Genomic DNA, 20,050 nt, shown 5'->3' with positions numbered 1-20,050 from the left:
GCGGTCGGGGTCGAGCTGGGGGGTTCTCTCGCCCCCACCCCGCGCGTCCCCTTTATTTGACGATCATTTCGAGCGAGCCGCCGCAGCCGCCTGGCGCGCCCCGCGCTGCCTCGCTCTGCTGCAGCATCGGAAAGACAACCAGGTCAAACTTTGCAGAAACTCGTCCCTGCGCCGGCCTGGGCCCCCGCGGCCGGCACACGCAGGGACCACCGTGCGCTCGCACGCCCCGCGGGGATGCAGGTCCGCAGGCGGCGCGGCGGTGGACGGGCGCCGCCGCCTCCTCCCTGCCCGCCAGGCTCTCTCCACCCTCGCTCCCGGCACGCAGCCCGCCTACCCTCCCCCTGGAAGTCCCTCTCCTTCTGCCTCTCCCCCCTCTCGCGCCCTCTCTGCAGCTGCTGTAGGAGCTGAGCCTCTCCTTGCAAAAAAAAAAAAAAAAAAAAAGACATTTCCTTTTTGGCGAGCCTCAGGAATTCTGGGAAGTGTAGTTTAGTTTCTGTCTCGGGCGCGGGTGGGCTGCTCCCCGTGCCCTTTGACCCCTGCAGGGCCGCGGGGTCAGGGGCTTCCCGGGCTCAGCGCGCACCCGGAGGAGAGCCCCTGGGTAAAGACTGCACAGAGGCCCTGAGAGGCTTGGGGACTAGGAGCAAGAAATACCGGGGAGGTGGGAGTCTGTGACGCCCACGCTGCGCCTGCTGGGTCCCAGCTAAGTGAGTGTCTGCTAAAGCGTTGCCCACTTGTGCCTGACTCCCGACCACCACTCCGGGACAGGCCTGCCGGTGAGTGTTTTTACCAGGAAGGAAGCCCCAGTGGGAGACCCCAGCACTTGCCCCACCTTGGCCTGTGTCCCCGCGGTCCGCCTGTCTGTGTGCAGAGACTCAAAGAGGCTTTGAGGCTGGACCGCAGTTCTGGCGGGGAGCCCCACCCCTCCCCTGCCAGCCGGAGTGGGCAAAGGCCACCGGGGTTTGTGACATCAGGAAACCTAGCAGCCCCCATCCCCCACTGCCAGCCCAGGAGCCTGACCCCTAAGGTGATCTCTGGCAGGCGCAGGGGCCTGAGCAGCCCGTGCAGAACAGCTGTGCGGGTAGCAGGTGGCTGGGCACCACAGGGTTCTGGCCACTTGGAGGTCCTCTTTTGAGAGAATGAGCAGCCTGGCCTGGCTGTCCATCGCATAGAGTCGAGGTGAGCTACTGAAGGCAGCCATTGTTCCCCAGCCCCCCCCCCCCCCCCCCCGGTCCCTGCCATAGCCATACCCCCCCCCCCCCCCCGGCTTACAAGGGGCCCGTCCTTTTCCATGTCACCTGCTTGGGAGTTCATTTCCTAGCCTGCAGACTTTGGACAGTGGAGCCAGTGCCACTGGCCTTCCCGTGCTGTGTTAACACCACACAGTAGGACACCCCACACCGCAAATCCCCTCATGCCATTTCTGAAAGGAAACAGCCCCTGGCCTCTCAGACCTCCATCACCCCTCTCTGCAGGGAACTCCTTCCTGCTGACTGCCCAGCGAGGGGGAGGCAGGGGTCGGAGCCTGCCACCAGGCTCTGAGAGATGTGAATGCTGCAGGCCCCCAGGAGATGGATCAATTGTGTCCAGGGCCACTGCTGCCCCCCTGCTCTGCCCCCCAGGGCCCACCACTGTGGAGTGTGAGCTTGGCACAAGGCCACGAGGGCATTTTAGAAGAGGGAGAGCAGAGAGTTGTACAGATGGAAATGCTTGGTGCAGCCTTTGTGACACCCTGTGACCAGGTCCCCTCCCCTGGCTGTTGGGGACAGAGGGAGAACCGATAGGGAGGCTTGGCTTGTCCACTGGGGAGACAGGCAGGGCTGCCCAGCCAGGCAGGTGCCGGGCACGGGCATGCACGGTGTACGTGGGGTGTGTCAGGGGTGGGTGGGTGCACACCAGTGTATGTGCTTGGATGTTTGTCAGGATGTGTGTACATACATGTGTCTCATGTACATGAAAGTGCATGCCCATGTGTAGCTGTGTGTCTATGTGCACATGCCTCAGGTGTGTGTGCACATTTGTCAGATTATGTGGGCAGATGTGTCACGTCAGCGCGGAGCAAGCTGTTGGATGGATAAGAGGCCCCCAGGCTGGATAGGGTCACAGAAACCAGCTGGAGCCGCACTTCCCTCTGGGGTTCTCAGGGAATGGGGGGTGCCTTCCCAGATTCCAGCAAGACACCCCCAGCTCCGCCCAGGTTCAGTTCTGAGCTCCTAGCCTCTTCCCCAACCCTGGTGAGCGCGCCCTAGCGCACCTGGCCCAGTCTTCTAGACCCAGCGGCTTCGGGCGTCCCAAGGTCGAGGCCGCTCAGTGCCAAGCTCGCCTCCGCGCCCGGTCCCCGCAGCACCGGCCGCCCCCGGGGCAAGGAGCCCGCATGCGAGCGGTGCGAGGACACGGGCGCCGCCGCCTGGAAGCTGCCGGGCCCCCGCGCGCACCGTCCCCCCGCCACCCGCCCGGAAGGACCGAGCGAGCGGGGCGACAGCAGGCGGGGCGCGGCCGGATCGGGTGCGGCACTGGGAGTTCTCCAAGGTGCTAAAATAAACCCAGCGAAGGATCAGGTTTCCCCACCAAAATAACCCAGCGCGGCCTTAGAAATGCGAACTGAGACAGCGATCCCCGCCGGGCGCCCGGGGAGGGGAGGCGCTGCTGACACCTGCTCCCAACCTCAGTGGGGCTCCCCAGCCCTCTCGGTCCCGCCTTGGAGGGGGTCCTCCGCGGGAGTGGAGCTTCTCACCCGCTGGCCTCGGGGGTCCCTAGGGCAGCCTTTCCATTTTGCTGCAAGGATGCGGACCTTGGAGTGAAAGTGAGGTGAAACAGGCTTCGAAGAACAGCAAGAAGAAAACAGCGGGAGTGGGTGAAAGGGCAGGGTGCGTTCTGCTTGCAGGCGACTCCTGAACCTCTCAGACTGAGCTGTACAAAGAGCCAAGGTCCGTCTCTCACGTCGCTGTGGTGGTGATCGGAGCTGATGCAAAGTCAAACCCCTGAGCTGCAAGACTGGCACACCGCACGGTCAAGTTCAAGTCACTTTAAAGAGGCCGGTTGGCATTGGTAGTCAATTTCTGTTAAAGACAACAGGTGCCCAAATGGAGGTGGCTTCACCAGCTTGTCATGGAGTTCCTCCTACTCTCCAGTAAGAGGGAGGAATGTGGCTCACTGGTTAGGAACTGTGCTGCAAGCAGAGACCTGCGTCAGAGCCTGGGAAGGTTATTGGGGCCTGTACGGGTGATGGGGCAGCAGAGTCCCTTCTTCCTGCTCTTTGCTGGGGCTCTGGCCTCAGGAAGCGGCCCACGAATGAATGAACGGGTCTGAGACTGAGGCAGACAGGGAACAGAGACACGGGAGATGTGGCTCGGGAAATAAGTTGCCAAGCTACAGTTAGAGGGACCAGCCAGCCCAAGTCCCATGTACGGACCCTGAACACGCCATCACCACTCTGGGAAAGAGGAGATGGCCTTTGTCCTGTACGCGACAAGCATCTGCAGCCCGTCCCTCTTGCCTGCGTCTGTGGTGGGTGGCCCAGGCTGGGCTGCCGAGCCCCGGGGCATGTCCAGTGCACAGCCTTTCGCTGGCTGGTGTAATCCCTGCTCTGGATGCTTCTCGGTGCACAGGGATATGTGTGCAAGGACAGCCGCCCTGAACAGCCCCGGGGAGTCCACAACAGACACACGCTCCGCAGGCAGGTGACACGCCCACAGGACAAGATCCCAGGCAGCCACTGACAAATGACGGTTGTCATAGAAACAAGGCCAGGCTTATCTTACTGAGGGAAAGGGGGAGGCTTAGTTTTTATCTTTTTCTTTTCTTTCTTTTTTTTTTTTTTGTAAGGCTGAATAAAGCAGCCATATTTTTTTAAATTATGTTTTAAATATTTATGAAAACCAAAGCACTCCACCTGCTGATTGGCCAAATGCCAACGCAGTCAGGATTGGCCGGGAATGAAGCCAGCAGCTGGTGGTGCTTCCCAGGGTGTGTGTTGCCAGGAAGCTGGAGTTCGGAGTCGAACCCGATGCTCTAATGTAGGCTGCAGGTGTTCTAAGCAGTAGGCTAAACAACTGCTCCCTGGACGCTCTACGCAAATGCATTTCTGGGAGACACACAAACACAGATATAGATTAATAATATTCTGATTTATTAATAATTGATGTAGAATATTTCAACCATTGGAAATGATGCGAGTGATAACATGATAATCTCCACCTTACTCTTTGTAGGATTAAGGAATCGGTCTCTCTAGGCCATCACATCATACCTGTGTCATCTTGCATCTATCTAATTTATTGAAATAAGCTATCCTGTTTTGTGAGTAAAGTAAGGATACTGGTAAGAGTTATACAGTTGGGCCCAGCACCATGGCCTAGTGGCTAAAGCCCTTGCCTTGAAAATGCCAGGATCCCATATGGGCGCTGGTTCGTATCCTGGCAGCTCCACTTCCCATCCAGCTCCCTGCTTGTGGCCTGGGAAAGCAGTCGAGGACGGCCCAAAGCCTTGGGACCCTGCACCCACGTGGGAGACCTGGAAGAAGCTCCAGGCCCCTGGCTTCAGATTGGCGCAGCATCGTCCGTTGCAGTCGCTTGGGGAATGAATCATCGGATGGAAGATCTTCCTCTCTGTCTCTCCTTCTCTCTGTATATCTAACTTTATAATAAAAATTAAAAATATATCTTTAAAAAAAAGAGTTAGACCGTGTTGCAACCCAATGACTTATGTTGTGGCTGTGTGTCTCCGCGAGACAGTGAGAAGAGATCAATGATAATATTGACCGAGTGCATGAAGCACGTGGGGCTGTGTAGCCTGTGACAGTTGCTCATAAGCGCGAGGATGTCACAGCGCAGGGTGCAGGCCTGAGGGCCACGCGGTGCCCTCCCCCCCCCCCATGATCAAGCTGTCCACCAGCCCCCAGGGGGAGACCCAGGCCAGGAGAGGCAGCCCTGGGGCTAAGCGGCTGGTTTGACCTGAGGCAGGCCTTGTCTGCAGCCTCTGTCAGGAGCCAGAGCAGGCCCGGCAGCCCTGTCCCGCTGTGTGCTCAGAAGCAGCTGCCAGCTCCAGCCACAGCGAGGTGCTGACCCAGCTCCTGGCTGTGAGTTACCCCTGTCTAGGCCGGGCTCCTGACCCCTACCCGCCGCCAGCCCGGACACTGGACGCCCTCCAGCAACAGTGGCATGGTGACCTGCTGGACAGCTGAACAAACATGGTCCCCTGGCCTGAAGAGGCCGACCCAGGCCCGCGCTGCCCCAGGGGCTGCTTCGGGATGGGCCGTCCCCTCTTCACTCCTCCAGGTCCCAGTTCCACATCTGTGACCAGAGGCAGACATCACGCCAGCTCACGGGAAAGCCGGATAGGCGATGCTGATCAGGCAGGGAGCCCAGTGCCTGGCCTGAGTGTCCACAGGCATCTGCAGCTTGTGGCAGAGGGACAGGCCCCTCCATGGTCACGTGGTCTGAATGGAACACCCAGAAAGGCGAGTGTGCAGCCCAGCAGGACCCAGTTAGAGCATCTGTGAGGAACCAGGTGGGGTGTGGCTGGGACCTGACTGCAGGGGTGGATCCTTCTGTAATATTTATTTCTTTGAAAGTCAGAGTTACACACACACACACACACACACACACAAAACCTTCCATCTACTATTTCATGGTTGCAACAGCCAGGTTGAATCCAGGAGCTTCTTCCAGATCTCCCACAGCGGTACAGGGGCCCAAACACTGGAGCCATTTTTATAGCGTTCCCAGGTGTGTTAGCAGGGAGCTGGATTGAAAGCAGAGCAGCTGGGACTTGAACTGGTACCCATGTGGGATGCCAGCACTGTAGGTGGTGACTTAACCCACTGTGCCACAGTGCCAGCCCCAGGGGGCAGAGCCTTCTAAGGGGGCACTGAGAGAGGGCCACATGTCCATCTCGCTGCGTGACGAGGAGCCTGCTGACCATGCCACATGTCACTGCACCGAGTGCCCCAACAGCACTAAGAGGAGGACTCTTGCACTCAGATTCCAGCTGGGCAGACAGAGACCCAGTTGGCGGTAGGGGCCCTCATGTCATAGCAGCTCCCTCGTGGCCACACAGCAGCCCCCAGACCCGGGCATCTTACTGTCCTCGAGCTCTTGGTGGGGGCAGGGGGTGGCAGAGCACACAGATATGGCCACAGGAGCAGAGGGTCCACCTGTCACCCTTCAGGTTAGCGTCCCAGGCCAACCAGGACTGTGCAGACTTCAGGGGACCCCTGAGTTCCCAGGCAGCTCAGAGGGGCCTGGCTCAAATCCTGACTCCTCAGTGGGCCTTGTGTCCCCTTCTGCAGGCTGTGGCCTCTTCCCCTGCTTCCCCTCCCCGCAACAGCCACGCCCCGTGTCCTCCCGTGGTAGCCGTACCCTTGCCAGGCCCTTCCACCTGCCCTTCTTCCAGGAGTAAGATCTCTGGGACTCCCTGGGCCAGGCCTGGTGCCTGGCTGTCATGAAAGGCATACACACATCCCACATTTGGTATTGTGGGCATGGGGCATTTTTTTTTTAATCAGAAATGCAGATTTACAGAGAGAAGGAGAGACAGAAAGATCTTCTATTCATTGGTTCACTCCCCAAGCGATTGCAACAGCTGAAGCTGAGCCATTCTGAAACCAGAAGCTTCTCCCTCAAGTCTCTCCCGTAGGTGCAGGGTGCCAAGCTTTCGATCAACAGTGTACTGCTTTCCAGGCCACAAGCAGGGAGCTGGAAGCGAAATGGAGCAGCTGGGACACAAACCAGCACCCATATGGGATCCCAGCGCTTGCAAGGCGAGGCTGAGCCATTGAGCCATTGCTCTAGGCCTGTGGGTTACACATTTGACTGTGAGCTCGCCAGGATTGGGCTGAAGTGGGATCCCCTTCCTGCAGGGCCCCTGCCAGCACAATGCTAGGGCCCCTGGGCTGTTGCCTGGGGGGGGGGAAGGGGGGGGGGAGACTCTCGAGTCCTTTGAGCCCAGCGGCAGAGCAATCTCCCCTCCCTCTAACAAATCACATCTCACAGGTTGGATTAGAATGCGATGCACTGGAGACTAATTAAAGCAAACAAGACGTGGGGCTGCCAACTTCATCAGAGAGGGAGGAGCCAGCATGCTCAGGGCATCCAAGACCATGCGATGCTTGCTGTGACATGAGCTTTACAGGCGCCTGGAAGGGTCTGCAGGCTGGCCTTGGCATTCAAGGCTATGGGACTATGTCCACGCTGCCCTGGGCTAGCGGGGCAGCAGGCTCGGCTCACAGGGGTCAGAGGGAAGCCACCGGAAAAAGCAGAGATGTTACTCAACCCGCCTGTGCCCACGGAGCAGCAAGAGGACTACATTTCCCAGAGCCCCCCAAGCCGGGGCTGAGCCATTGGCTGCTTTAAATAGCCCCAGCGGCCAGCCTGCAGCTCTGGGCTCGGCTGGCGCTGACCCCGCCTGGGTGGCCTGGATTGGCTGTCCCGCTGGCGCTGACGTCCGCCCGCAGAGCCCGGTGGCCGCGGAGGTAAACAGCCACGTGCGAGCCTGCACGCTATATTTAACAGCTGCGGCGGCCGTCAAAAAGCCGGGGCGTCTGGCAGCGCCTGGGGGATCCGAAAGGGCCTGGGAGCCCGGCTGGCACCGGCCTTCTCGGGCCCCGGGGCGAGGTCACCATGCCGGCTTCCCAGAGCCGGGCCCGCGCCCGGGACCGCAGCAACGTCCTCAACCGGGCCGAGTTCTTGTCCCTGAACCAGCCCCCCAAGGGGGCCCCGGAGCCCCGCTGCTCGGGCCGCAAGGCGCCGGGGCCCTCGGCGCAGCCCCCTCCGGCCGGCGACGGGGCCCGTGAGCGCCGCCAGTCGCAGCAGCTGCCGGAGGAGGACTGCATGCAGCTGAACCCTTCCTTCAGGGGCATCGCCTTCAACTCCCTGCTGGCCATCGACATCTGCGTGTCCAAACGCCTGGGCGTGTGCGCTGGCCGGGCTGCGTCCTGGGCCGGTGCCCGCTCCATGGTCAAGCTCATCGGCATCACGGGCCACGGCATCCCCTGGATCGGGGGCACCATCCTGTGCCTGGTGAAGAGCAGCACGCTGGCCGGCCAGGAGGTGCTGCTGAACCTGCTGCTGGGTGAGTGTTGGAGCGCCCTTCCTCGGGGAGGGGCCCACCTGCCGCAGCCTGGCCCCGGCCAGCTGGAGCTGTGTAATGAGGTTAGGCAGCAAGGGTGCCCCAGAAACGGGCAGGGCCTGGGCACGGGGACACACAGACCTCTGGGGGCGCCACAAGCATGCCAGGGCCGGTGTGAACCCCTGAGGACTGCCTAAGTGTGGTGGCCTTGAAGGGTCGTCAGGGAACAGGGGCGTCTCTGGCCACACCAGCCTCTCACGGGAGGTACTGGTTGGGGGCCTGTGATCATCCGGCTTGGGACCTGGTGCTTGGTCCAGGGACCCCACAGGGTTTGGGGTGTGCCTTTCCTGGGTTTTTCTGAAGCTTCTGCCACCAGCTCGTGTCCTGAGCCAAGGACTTCCTGGGACCTCTGTGGAGGGCGAGCCGTCCTCTCCATCCTGGAAGACATGCCCAACCCTACCCGGCTCCCTGTGGGCACCTCTGAGCTCCCGAATCACACACACACACACATACGCACTGAGGGGACCCCCTTGAAATTTCTACCTGGTGTGGCCATTAGTTGGGGAACAGCTGGGGGGATGCGAAATCAGGCTAAGCAAACAGGAAAATGGGTCTCACTTCAAAAGTGGGTGGGATGGTCCCAGGGGAAGTTACAGGAAGCCAAGCCAGTGACGGAGGAGCAGGCAGCATCAGGTGCCAGGTGTAGGAGATGGTAGGGGGCAGGGAGGGGTCTGCTGCCAGCCAGGCTGCCTTGTCCTTCCCACTAAACTGTCCATGCTCAGTCCTGAGCCTTCCATCCTGGAAAAACAGTCCCGGGGCTGGTGCCATTATCATTCCCATTTTACATGGAAAGCCACCTGGCCAAGCCGTGGCCTGGGGTTTGCACGAGGTTCCCCTGACTCGCCGGCTGATGCTCTGCGTAGGTGCCCAGCCAAGCTTCCCGGGGGCGGATCTGAGCCAGGTAGCCAGAGCACTGGGCTGGGAGTTCCCAAGAGCCAGGCTGAGCTCGGGAAGGCTGAGTTGCTAGGCTGCCCGATGTCTGCGGGAGTAGGGGAAAAGGAACAGAAACTTCCATTTTATTTTGTTTTTATATATTTATATGTAATTTTATTTTTTTAAAATTGATTTGAAAGGCAGAATTACAGAGAGAGACTTCCAGCTACTGGCTCACTCCCCAAATGGCTGCAACGGCCAGAGCTGGACCAGTCCAAAGCCTGGAGCCAGGAGCTTCCTCTGGGTCTCCCATGTGGATGCAGGGGCCCAAGCATGTGGGCCTTCTTGTGCTGTTTCTCCCCGTTGCATTAGCAGGGAGCTGGGTCGGAAGTAGAGCAACCAGGGTGCTGGCACTGCAGCCAACGACTCAGCCCTCTATGCCACAGCGCTGGCCCCTCAGCATCCCTTATCATCTTTGCCATAAAGCCCCAGAGCATGGAGCAGGTGGAGACAGGCTCAGGGAGAAGACACAGCCACAGTTATATGCTGGTCTCTGATGGAGCCAGAATTAGAATCGGAAGCTGCTGTCTGGGGAGAAATGAGCTCCCCGTCACAGGAAGTGTGCGGGAGGCTGCCATCATCATCACCCCCAGTGACTCTGCTTTGCTCACAGGGCATATGGGTATTGGTACCAAGAAAGCTTCCCCGGCCCCCAGCAGGTAACATTTGTAGCCAACTTGTTAAGCAGATGTTTCCAGAACATTCCATCCACCAGCTGCTATGGGCATGAAGGGGTCTTCCACAGGGTGAGCAGGTGTAAGAGTCTTCCTTCTTGAGAAAGATGGCAGTTGAATTGTTGTTTATTTATTTTTTTAAAAAAACATTTATTTATTTATTGGAAAGTCAGATATGCAGAGAGGAGGAGAGATAGAAAGGAAGATCTTCCATCCAATGATTCACTCCCCAAGTGAGCGCAACGACCGATGCTATGCCGATCTGAAGCCAGGATCCAGGAACTTCCTCCAGGTCTCCCACACGGGTGCAGGGTCCCAAGGCTTTGGGCCGTCCTCGACTGCTTTCCCAGGCCACAAGCAGGGAGCTGGTTGGGAAGTGGAGCAGCCGGAATTAGAACCACTGCCCATATGGGATCCCAGGGCGTTCAAGGCGAGGACTTTAGCCACTAGGCCACACCAATTTTTTTGCTGGGCCCGGCAATTGAATTTTGAATCTTCAAAAACATCACGTATTGAACTTCATTAGGTGCCAAATACTGTGTGTGATGGAGAAAGCCTGCTGGGGAGATTTGGCGCAGGGGTTGTTTCCTATTGTTTTTAAAAGATCTACTTATTTTATTGGAAAGTCAGTTGTACAGAGAGGAGGAGAGACAGAGAGGAAGATCCGTCCACTGGTTTCTCCCCAAGTGGCCGCAACAGCCAGAGTTGATCCCCAGCTCTGGTTCCTCTGGACCACATCCTGGGAGGTGGCAGGGATGGCTCAAGTCCTTGGGTTGCTGCCACCTGGTTGGGAGATCTAATTGGGTTCCAGGCTCCTGACTTTAGCCTGGCCCAGCCCAAACTGTTGTGGACATTTTGGGGAATTAACCAGCCCAGGAACCCGTCCGAGGCCTCCTGACTGCAAATCTCTGACCCCAGGCGTGCAGGTGGAATAGTTCAGGAGGTTGGTCAGCTGCACAGCCAGGCGCTGAGACTGGCAAGAGAAAGGTTGGTGCATAGCAGCTGCTAGCCACCCAGAACAGATGGCTGGGTTTGCCCGCACGGTGGAAGGTGGGCCAGCCCTCAGCCTGGGGGAAGCGAGCAGCTGCACAGCTCTGGACCTCTGCACTGCCCAGGAGAGCTGGCCTCTCCCCGTGCATACTGTGCAGACTCCACATCTCCCTGGTGCACAGGGTCCAGGTCAGACGGATTTGTCATCCAGGGACCTGCACTGACCCTCACTGTGTAAGGGTGGGTCCCTTCTCTGAAACTCAGTTTTATTGATGTGGGCAATGGGTCTGAGGCCTGGAGCAATGGGGATTGGAGGCAAGCGGCACGTGCTCAAGGAACGGCTGACATCCCTGTAGGGGAAGCACAGGGTCTACAGGGGGTGAGTAAGGGAGCCCTGCTGGGGCCAACCCACCTTCCTGGAGCCCCTCAGGACCTCAGGGATGGTTGGGACACTTCACTGGAGAATTGCACACAAAGTTCTTGGCACAGCCTGATGCCAGTTAATGATTATCCCTGGGCAGGCAGTTGGTTAAGCGGTCTTCATGCCATGAGAGCCCCAGGTTTGTATCCCAGAGCTGCTTCTCATCCCAGCTTCCTGTTACTGGGCATCCTGGGAGGTAGTGGTCGGGAGGCAAGCACTTGAACCTCTGTCACCCTCATGCAGGGCTGCACTGAGCTCCATGCTCGCGGCCTTGGCTGTTCTACCTTGGCAGGCATCGGAGAGATGAGCCAGCAAGTGGAAGCTCCCTTCCTTTCCTGTCTCTCTCCTGAAGACATTACCACCATCGTTATCAGAAATCAGCCCAGACCCAGCCTCCTGCCAGGTGCCCAGCAAGTTCAGACACCTGTGAGGTGACCACTCCCACTTCTGTATCTCCCCACCCCCACCCTGCAGCACCTGCCTCCTTGAGCCCAGGTGGCGGTGGCCAGGCACATCCCATTCACAACACCCTCATCTTTACTGGCAGGCTCTGGACTGGAGAGTGGCCTCATGGCTGTCACCTGTGGACTTTATGGAAAAAGGACTTTATGGACTTTATGGAAAAAGTGCCTGGGGACAGGTGTTGTGGTGTGCACATTAAGCCTTGGCTTGTGATGCCTGCACCCAGTGTCAGAGTTCAGGTTCATGTTCTGTGCATCTACTTCCAGTCTAGCTCCCTGCTGACCCACCTAGGAAGTGGCCGATGATGGCTCGAGTGCCCTGTCCCCTGCACTCCATGAGGGTGACCCATGAGCAAAACTCCTGCTTCAGCCTGGCCAGTCCTGGTTGTAGGCATTTGGAAATGGAATCAACAGAGGGAGCACCTCTCTCGCTAGCTCTCGCTCTACCTTTTATGTAGATGAAAAATAAAAAGTGTCTCTACAGAAGTCTGCCTGAATGTGAAAGCTCTGGGGACCAGCACTGTGGATGTAGCTGGCTAATCCACCATATAAAATGCTGCACAGGCATCTCTATGGAGGCCAGCTCAAGCTCTGGGTACTTCACTTCTGATCCAACTCCCTGAAATGTGCCCAGGAAAGCACAGTGGAGGGTGGCCCAAGTGCTTGAGTCCCTGCACCCCTGAGGGAGACCCAGAAGAAGCTCCTGGCTCCTGGCTTTGGATCAGCCCAGCTCTGGTTGTTGAAACCATTTAGGGAATGAACCAGTGGATGCAAGACCTCTTTCTCTCTCTGTATCCCCTTCTCTCTCTCTTTAATTCTGTCTTTCAAGTACAAAATAGATCTCTAAAAAAAAGCTATGAATTTGAATATGTCATCTTTTGTTGTAAAGTATATGAAAATGAGCATGTGAATCTGTTCTTTTCACTCAATCGGAAGGCAGAGAGATCTAGAGAGAAGGCCCTTCCATCTGCTGATTCACTTCCCAAGTGCTGGCAACAGCCAGGGACTCAGTGCAGGTCCCCCACGTGGGTGTCATGGGCGTAGCCACTGGCACCATCCCCTGCTGCCTCCCACAGTGCCCACGAGCAGGTTGTGGGTATCAGGAAGGGAGCAGCCATGTGCTGACAGAGAGGGTGCAGGCAGCCCAAATGGCCTCTCAGGGGCCAGACCCAACACTTGCCTCCACGGTTGTAATTTTCAGGTGTCGATGAGGTCAGTGGGACTGGTGCGTTTACACGGCTCTGCCAGCATCACCTCCATCCATCCATCTCCAGAGCCCATGCCCAGTCTCCCAGGCCAGCCCCTGGCAGTCACCCATCGCTGACTGCCCTGTCCTCCCATGGGCAAAACCAGCTGCATGTTTCCTCAAGGCCCGCCCGTGTGGCAGCTGCTGGCATGGCTGCCCCATACTGCTCCTGACCATGCGTCTCCTGCAGCTTGGGTCTCTTGCTCTTGGGCACAAGGCTGTCATGCATGTGGATGGGAGTCCTTGTGTCTGTCCCGCCTGCCTTCTAGAGCTCAGGTTGAATCCTCGGAGTTGTAGGTGTGAGTGGCACTGCTGCATTTCCTCTTCAGTGGGGCTTGTAGCCACACCCATGCTCCTGCCCTCGGCTCCGGGGCCCACACCCTGGCTGCCCTCCCACGTACGAGGCGGTGTCTCCCAGCGTCCGGGACCGTGGCCTAGCATGCTTAGTGTTGGGAAGTAGCCCCTCCATAGAAATGACCTTGGACACCACAGAGACACTGCCTCCACTTTCTGCCCCCCACTGCCTCTGCTGCAGGGCACCAGAGGCCTCCTGGTTGTTCCCTAAACCCCACAAATCAGGGTCTCCCCCACTACGCTTTGCCTATCCAGCCTTGGGCTCAGGGGATGACTGCGAGGTTACCGGGATCTTGGTCTCTTCACCTCACACTGCAGGGACTCACACTCACACACTCACCTCACACTCACCTCACACTGCAGGGACTCAGGCACCAGAGCTAGCTCCCCCAGGCTGCCTGCCCCCAGCCCCGGCCCCCGGGGAGGGGCAGGGCTCAGGGACCAGAACCAACTCCCCCAGCCAGCCAGCCTGCCCCCGGCCCTGGTCCTGGCTGATCCCAAGAGGGCCTGTTTCGTCACCTCTCCCAACCGCTGCTCTCCGTTTTCTGCTGTGGGGAATGGTTCCCGTGACAACTTCTCCAAGTGGCTAGTGTGGCCTGGCCCCCATCTCCCCTCCCCCACCACAGCCCCTGGCCCCCCGCCCTCCCATCTCCACTTCTCTGATGTTGATGTCACCAAACCAATTTCACTCGGATTAAGCACATTTTTAAAAAATTTATTTATTTATTTTAAAATCAAAGTTATAGAGAGAAGAGGGGGAGGCAGAGAGAGAGCTCTTCTGTCTGCTGGTTCACTCCCCAAAGGACCACGAAGGCCAGTGCTGGGCCAAGTGGAAGCTGGGAACTGCAACCAGGTCTCCCGCATGGGTGCAGAGGCCCAAGCACTGGGACCATCCTTTGCTGCTTTGCCACTAGAAGGGGCTGGGTTGGCAATGGAGCAGCCAGGACAGGAACTGGGACCCATATGGGATGCCAGCGCTTGGAGGCAGCTTGACTTGCTATGCCCACAGTGCCCGCCCCAGATCTCACTATGAATGTCCCCAAGGGCCGTCCCTGCTGTTGCCTGGGTCGGAATTTCCTTCGACTCTGCGGTGCCCCTGCCATGATTGCCCTGTCCTCCACTGAAAGGCCTGGGGCGGGGCATCAGAGCGAGCGATGTTGCTGGGGGCACAGGGGCACCAACGTCTCTCAAGACCACGCTCCCAGTTCTCAGGGGTCTCCCCCCGGGGTTACCTTAGACAACCTCCACGCTGCGTTCCACCGCCCCTCCTCACTTGCCAGCACGTGCGACTCCCTGGGCTTGGGTGACAGTCACCCTAAGGCCTGTGACTTTGCCCCTGTCACACGGATTCTCCAGGTGAGAAAATGGAGACCTGTGACATTGTGGTTCCTCAGAGCCACTGAGACAGCAGACCGAGAGGCCCAGGCAGGACCTGCGGCCAGTTCTGCGGCTGCCGAGGGTCAGAGCGCTCAGACCGGCTCATGGGAAGGAGGCCTACTGCTCAGGAGATGCCAGTCGTGCCCACACCCACATGCACCACACACACAGAGGCACACATATGACACACACCCACACACTCATGTACACACATGGGCACATGTGTGCCCCAGGACACACACACCCCTCTGCACCAACACAGCACGTTCTGGCCTCAGACTCACCCTGCACTGCGGCCCCCGCCCATCGAATGCCCCCCAGCAGCCGTGTCCTGGACCATTGTACTGATCTTTAACTTTCCATGTGTGTAACATACGTGGAATATACATGCTGCAGAAAACCGTTCTCAGGGTGCAGATCCTGGGTGTTCACATCCAGGTCATGGTGCAGCCGTCACCCTGCCATCTTCCTGTCCCCAGCGGCCTGTGTGCATCCGCACACCCCGACCCTCGCACTTTCTGTGTTGCATTTGATCTCTCAGTCATTCCCAGCAGCCAGAACCCTCAGGATTTGTCAGCACACGGATGAGGTGTGTTCCTGTTAAGCAGAAGTGTCAATGCAGTCACAGCACCCCCACCCTACACCCGCCCTGAGCACCTGCGCTCCCTCCCCGAGGCTGCCGCCATCCATCCCCGCTCTCTGCAGCTATAAATACATGCAGGCCACTGTGTCCGCCCTGGCCACCCGGTGCTGGCTGTCTAGACTGGCCGCAGCCGGGCCTGTCTCCTGCTGGAGGGCATTGGCTGTTCGCTGCTTCCCGGGGGGTTATAAATAACAGCGCAGTGGACATCCCTGCCCAGGAGCTGGGAGCCATTGGGCCGGCGCTGTCTCCTGCAGAGAGCCTCCCGCAGGTGGGCGGGTGGATTAGCTGAGTCAGAGGACACCTTTCTGATGTCCCCTGCAGCAGAGCTCACATCCCACAGCCAGGACAGGGAGCAGCCAGCTGGGGACCTGGGTCCACATAGCTGTCCCCAGAGAAGCCGGGAGGCCCGGGCCTTGTCCGCAGCCTTCATCTTCCCACCCATTCCTACCCCAGGCCTGGTGGGTTGGAGACCCTGTCCTGCAACTACCTACACCTCCAAGGGCAAAGCACCCAGCCCCAGAGGGGTTGCTTGAGGCCAGCCCAGCCCCTGCTCTGCCCCAATCATGGCTCTGCACACCGGGGCCACTCTGATTTCCTGCAGCCCTGGAAGGACCTTGTTCCACTAAGGAACAGCTCCCACTAAGACTTCCCTGGCTGACCGCTGCCTCGCCCCAGGGTCCACTAGGGCTCTGCCTCCTCAGCCAAGGTCCCAGGAAGTGAGAGGGATACAGGGCAGGCTCTCACCTGCTCCCCAGGACTCTGAGACAGCTGTGCTGCTTGCTGGAAAATTCCAGCATCTCAGGTCCTGCCCCCGGAGAGAGGCTGAGGTTGGAGATGACTGGGGCCAGAGGGAGTGAGAGCTGGTGGGGGGGAGACAAACTCTGTTGCCCTCTGCTATGCGTGCCTCTTACAGAACTGCACCAGCCCTGGGGCAGGGTCCTGTGGTCTGCAGGAGGGGTGGGAGGCCTGTAGGGATGGGCTCACCAAGGCCCTGCCGTTTCCACAGCAGCTGACCTTGCTACTGGCCTCTGAGTGTGTGGTCACCACGGGAGGCCCAGAGAAGCTTGTGATCTGCCCAGGTCACTCAGCAAGTCAGGTTGGCATAGCCTCTGCCAGGCAGACCTCCTTCCTGCCCAGTGACTCCACATGTCTGAGCCAAGCGGGGGTGCAGGTCTGGAAGCCTGTTGGGGCACATGGGCAGAATGCACACACAGCACCCTCAGGGGTGGCACTGCTGGCACGCCTATTCAGGACACAAGGTTGTACACTGGCCCACGACATAGTCCTGGCCACATTTGGCTGGCCGTGCTGGGGTGGCTATCTGGGCGGGGGAAGGTAGGGCCCCTCCTGCTGTCTGTGCCCTGTAGTCACAGCCCTCCTGTGCTCCCATCTCCCCCACGGTCCCCCACTCTCCATGGGCCAGGACTTCAGAAAGCTCTTAGGGAAAATGGAACTAAAAAGCAACTAAAAAGTTGAGTCAGGTGTAAGCAGTGTTTGCAGTCCACACATTTTTTCCCATGATACACATTTTCCAGAAACTTTCGGAAGTATCCTCGGACAACCACTTCCCAGTTCCCTTGTATCTCTTGGCCGTAGGGCACGCTGCCAGCCAGACCGCAGCCCTGGGCCTAGTATGTACCCAAATGAATGAAAGAAGCAGGGACAGGATGGACCTGTGGCCCCAAGGAGGGGGAAACAGAATAAGGCTGCGCATGCCTTTGCCAGTGGCCCCAGGAGGCAGGACTGGACCGCAGATGTGGTGCAAGACACCTTCCCAGGCCCCCGCCACCAAACCCCTGCTTGGCAGAGGACAGGGCGGACCTGCTGGGCAGGATGCCTGGGGCGCTTGTACGTGAAAGAGCGGCCTCTGTCCCTGCCTGGCGTCCAGGCTCCTGCAAAGCCTTTGGTGTGCCTAGGGGGAGGTGGTACGGCAGGACACACGGTCCACATTTATGAAACCAACAAGAAGGAGCTGGACTGGCTGCCCTGTCTGCCTTGGGCCCTTGTTCTGAGCATCTACCACACTGCTCCCACATCTGGCTCCACTACACCTGTCTGGAGCCCCAAGTCCCTGCAGAGCAGTCCTCCCTCTGGGTCAGGCGTCCAGGGTCACCGGCTCAGCCTGGACTGCTGGTCCTCCCTGCGGTAGCCCACATGTCTCGCGTCCTGGACACAGCGGTCACCCTGTAGAGCCCCCAGGGTTGGCCCCTCTGGGAGAGTCCGATGACTCGCTCAGGGTCACGCAGCCTGGGTCTCTGTAAACTCGGCCCTCTGCCTCGCTCGGTTGGGCTGACTGTGTGATCACTGAAGAGGGGCCTGCGGGTGCTGTGCCCTCAGTGGGGTCAGAGGGCAGCGGGGCAACAAGGCTGCTGGCTCCCTGATGACTGCACCTGCCCTGGGGGCACAGCCTGGCTGCTGCAAATACCCCCTACCCTCCCCATATCCCCAGCCCCCCACCCACAACAGATCACGGGCATCCAGGAGTTTCCCCAAGGACAGGGAGCGTTTGTGCTGCCGGCACTAACTGGCCGGGTGCTATGTGACCAGATGGGTGAAGCTGGGGGTGCTGGGGTTGCTGAAGCAGTGCGTTCATCTGAGCACAGAGAGGCTGAGCTGTGGCTTTGAAGCTACACAGCAGAGGGATGCCCTGCAACACAGTGGAGGCTCAGGTCTCCCTGTAACCCCTTAAAGTAAGGAAAGAGCCGTGGCTGTGATTCTCACTCTGAAGGGTCCCCAGAAAGTTACACATAGGGTGACCCCACGACCCCACAAGTTCACTCTGGGAGCCACCCCAAGGTCTGACAATGGCACCGACAAATGCTGAGCTGAGCCTGGGGAACGGAATTAACAGAGAAGTTGATTTCAGTGCAAAAAAAAAAAATTTTTTTTGTAAGTATGGGTAGGTTCTCGTAACACATTTTCCCTGAATCCCTTGAGTGATTCATTTGAAAGGCAGAGTTACAAGGCCAGTGTGATAGTTCAACTGGCAGATCCTCTGCCTGCATGCGCAGCATCCTACAAGGGCACTGGTTCGTGTCCCGGTTGCCCCACTCCCCATCCAGCTCCCTGGTTATGCCCTGGGAAAGCAGCAGAGGATGGCCCCATGCCTTGGGACCCTGTACCTACGTGGGAGACCCGGAAGAGGGTCTTCTGGGTGTCCCGTGTGGATGCAGGGGCCCAAAGATTTGGTCCATGCTTCCCCTGCTTTACCAGGAACATTAGCAGAGAGCTGGACCGGAAGTGGAGCAGCTGGGATGCAAACTGGTGCTCATAGGGAATGGTGCATCATGGCTGGGAGCTGCTGGGGACAGGAGGAGGGGAAGCCGGCATGACCTGGGAATGGGTGTGGTGGTAGGGGGTCTCTTCTGGAGAGAAACAGCATGGCGATGAGTGTGGGGCTCCCAGGACTGGGGGCCCGTCCACGGGGGCCCAGAGCACTGCATCTGGCAGGACTGGGACCTTCCCAGGCTAGCACTTTGCAGAACAGGAAGTGGACCATCTGTGTCATGGGGGAGAGGGGAGGAAGTTAGAAAACAGGAAAAGGCCGAGTGGGTGGGTGGAGGGCACTGGGGGCACAGATGCCCGAGGGGTGGCCCTGAGAGCTCTCTTTCCCGCCTGCAGCCCTGCTCCTGGACATCATGGCGGTGGCCGGCGTGCAGAAGCTCATCAAACGCCGCGGGCCCTACGAGACGAGCCCCAGCCTGCTGGACTATCTCACCATGGACGTGTACGCCTTCCCCGCCGGCCACGCCAGCCGCGCCGCCATGGTGTCCAAGTTCTTCCTCAGCCACCTGGTGCTGGCCGTGCCCCTGCGCGTGCTGCTGGTACTCTGGGCCTTCTGCGTGGGCCTGTCGCGCGTCATGATCGGGCGGCACCACGTCACCGACGTCATCTCGGGTTTCATCATCGGCTACTTCCACTTCCGCCTGGTGGAGCTGGTCTGGATGTCCTCCAACACCTGCCAGATGCTCATCTCGGCCTGGTGAGCCTGCCGCAGTGGCGCAGGAACAGGTGGGGACGGGGCGGGGCCAGCCCCGACTCACCTGCCCTCCTTCGCTCCTCAGCGGCGCCCAGCCTCTTGCTCTTTGGTGGCCAGGGCCCGCGGTGGGAACTTGGTTGCTTTGCTCCTGCTCTAGAAGGGGCGGGCGAGAAGCAAGGTGGTGCCAGGAGCTCCAGGTTGGCCTGTTCCTCCACCGTCGTTTCAACAGAGTTTCCGGCTGCTCCCATCCTGCCACAGCACGATGCCCAGCGTGACATCCAGCCGCCAGCCACCCCAGGGGCCACCTGCCTCTCAAGGTGCTTAGCGGCAGAGAGGGGGCTGTGGTTCCATACCGGCGCGAAGTGCTGCAGCTCTGGCTCCACAGAGGCCGCAAGGCTCTGATAAGGCCCACGTGGATGCCTGCTGGGGTGCTCAGGTGCCCAGGTCCCCAGGCCACAGCCCCTCCGCAAAAAGCACCAGCCACAGCCCACAGCCCAGGGACATTGGCTCCTGTGTGACCTAATAAGTCCTTTCCGAAACAGCTGTTGCGGAAGTGTTTCACAGGACAATACAGACCCTATGCAAATGGTCCTCTCTTGTGCTTTCTTCTTGGTCAGGAGGCACCTGCTCTGGGCACACTGACCAGCCTGGGACGGGCGGGGCGGAAGTGGGGGACACTGGGGTCTTGGTCCACAGGCAGCTTCCTGAGATCCGGGTTTATGGGTGTGAACTGCTGTGCCTCGGGGAGGCCCCTGGGGTGCTGATGGAGATTTCCCCTGGGACGCAGAGCCCACCATTGTGGCTGATCTCCTTACCCCTACCCCAGGAAAGTGGACCTGGGACCAAGT

The 20,050-nt window shown here is 59.1% G+C and overlaps 1 protein-coding gene across 1 annotated transcript; it reads left to right on the top strand.

Annotated features, from left to right (window-relative positions):
- The first annotated feature begins 7,400 nt into the window (after positions 1–7,400).
- Positions 7,401–19,790, top strand: PLPP7 (phospholipid phosphatase 7 (inactive)). The gene is made up of 2 exons (XM_040963091.1): positions 7,401–8,067; positions 18,845–19,790. Exons 1-2 carry the CDS (start codon positions 7,617–7,619, stop codon positions 19,207–19,209), a joined length of 816 nt encoding a protein of 271 aa, XP_040819025.1. The 5' UTR covers positions 7,401–7,616; the 3' UTR covers positions 19,210–19,790.
- Positions 19,791–20,050: the final 260 nt, after the last annotated feature.

This window comes from Ochotona curzoniae, unplaced genomic scaffold (assembly GCF_017591425.1).
Source record: "Ochotona curzoniae isolate NIBS_2020 unplaced genomic scaffold, NIBS_Ocur_1.0 scaffold_3208, whole genome shotgun sequence".
Classification (NCBI taxonomy): Eukaryota; Metazoa; Chordata; class Mammalia; order Lagomorpha; family Ochotonidae; genus Ochotona; species Ochotona curzoniae.
This window is presented reverse-complemented; position numbering and strand designations above follow the sequence as displayed.

Coding starts and splice junctions, on each gene's coding strand:
- PLPP7 (XM_040963091.1), top strand. CDS start 7,617: ATGCCGGCTTCCCAGAGCCGGGCCCGCGCCCGGGACCGCAGCAACGTC. Junction 8,068..18,844: donor GCTGCTGAACCTGCTGCTGG/GTGAGTGTTGGA, acceptor TCCCGCCTGCAG/CCCTGCTCCTGGACATCATG.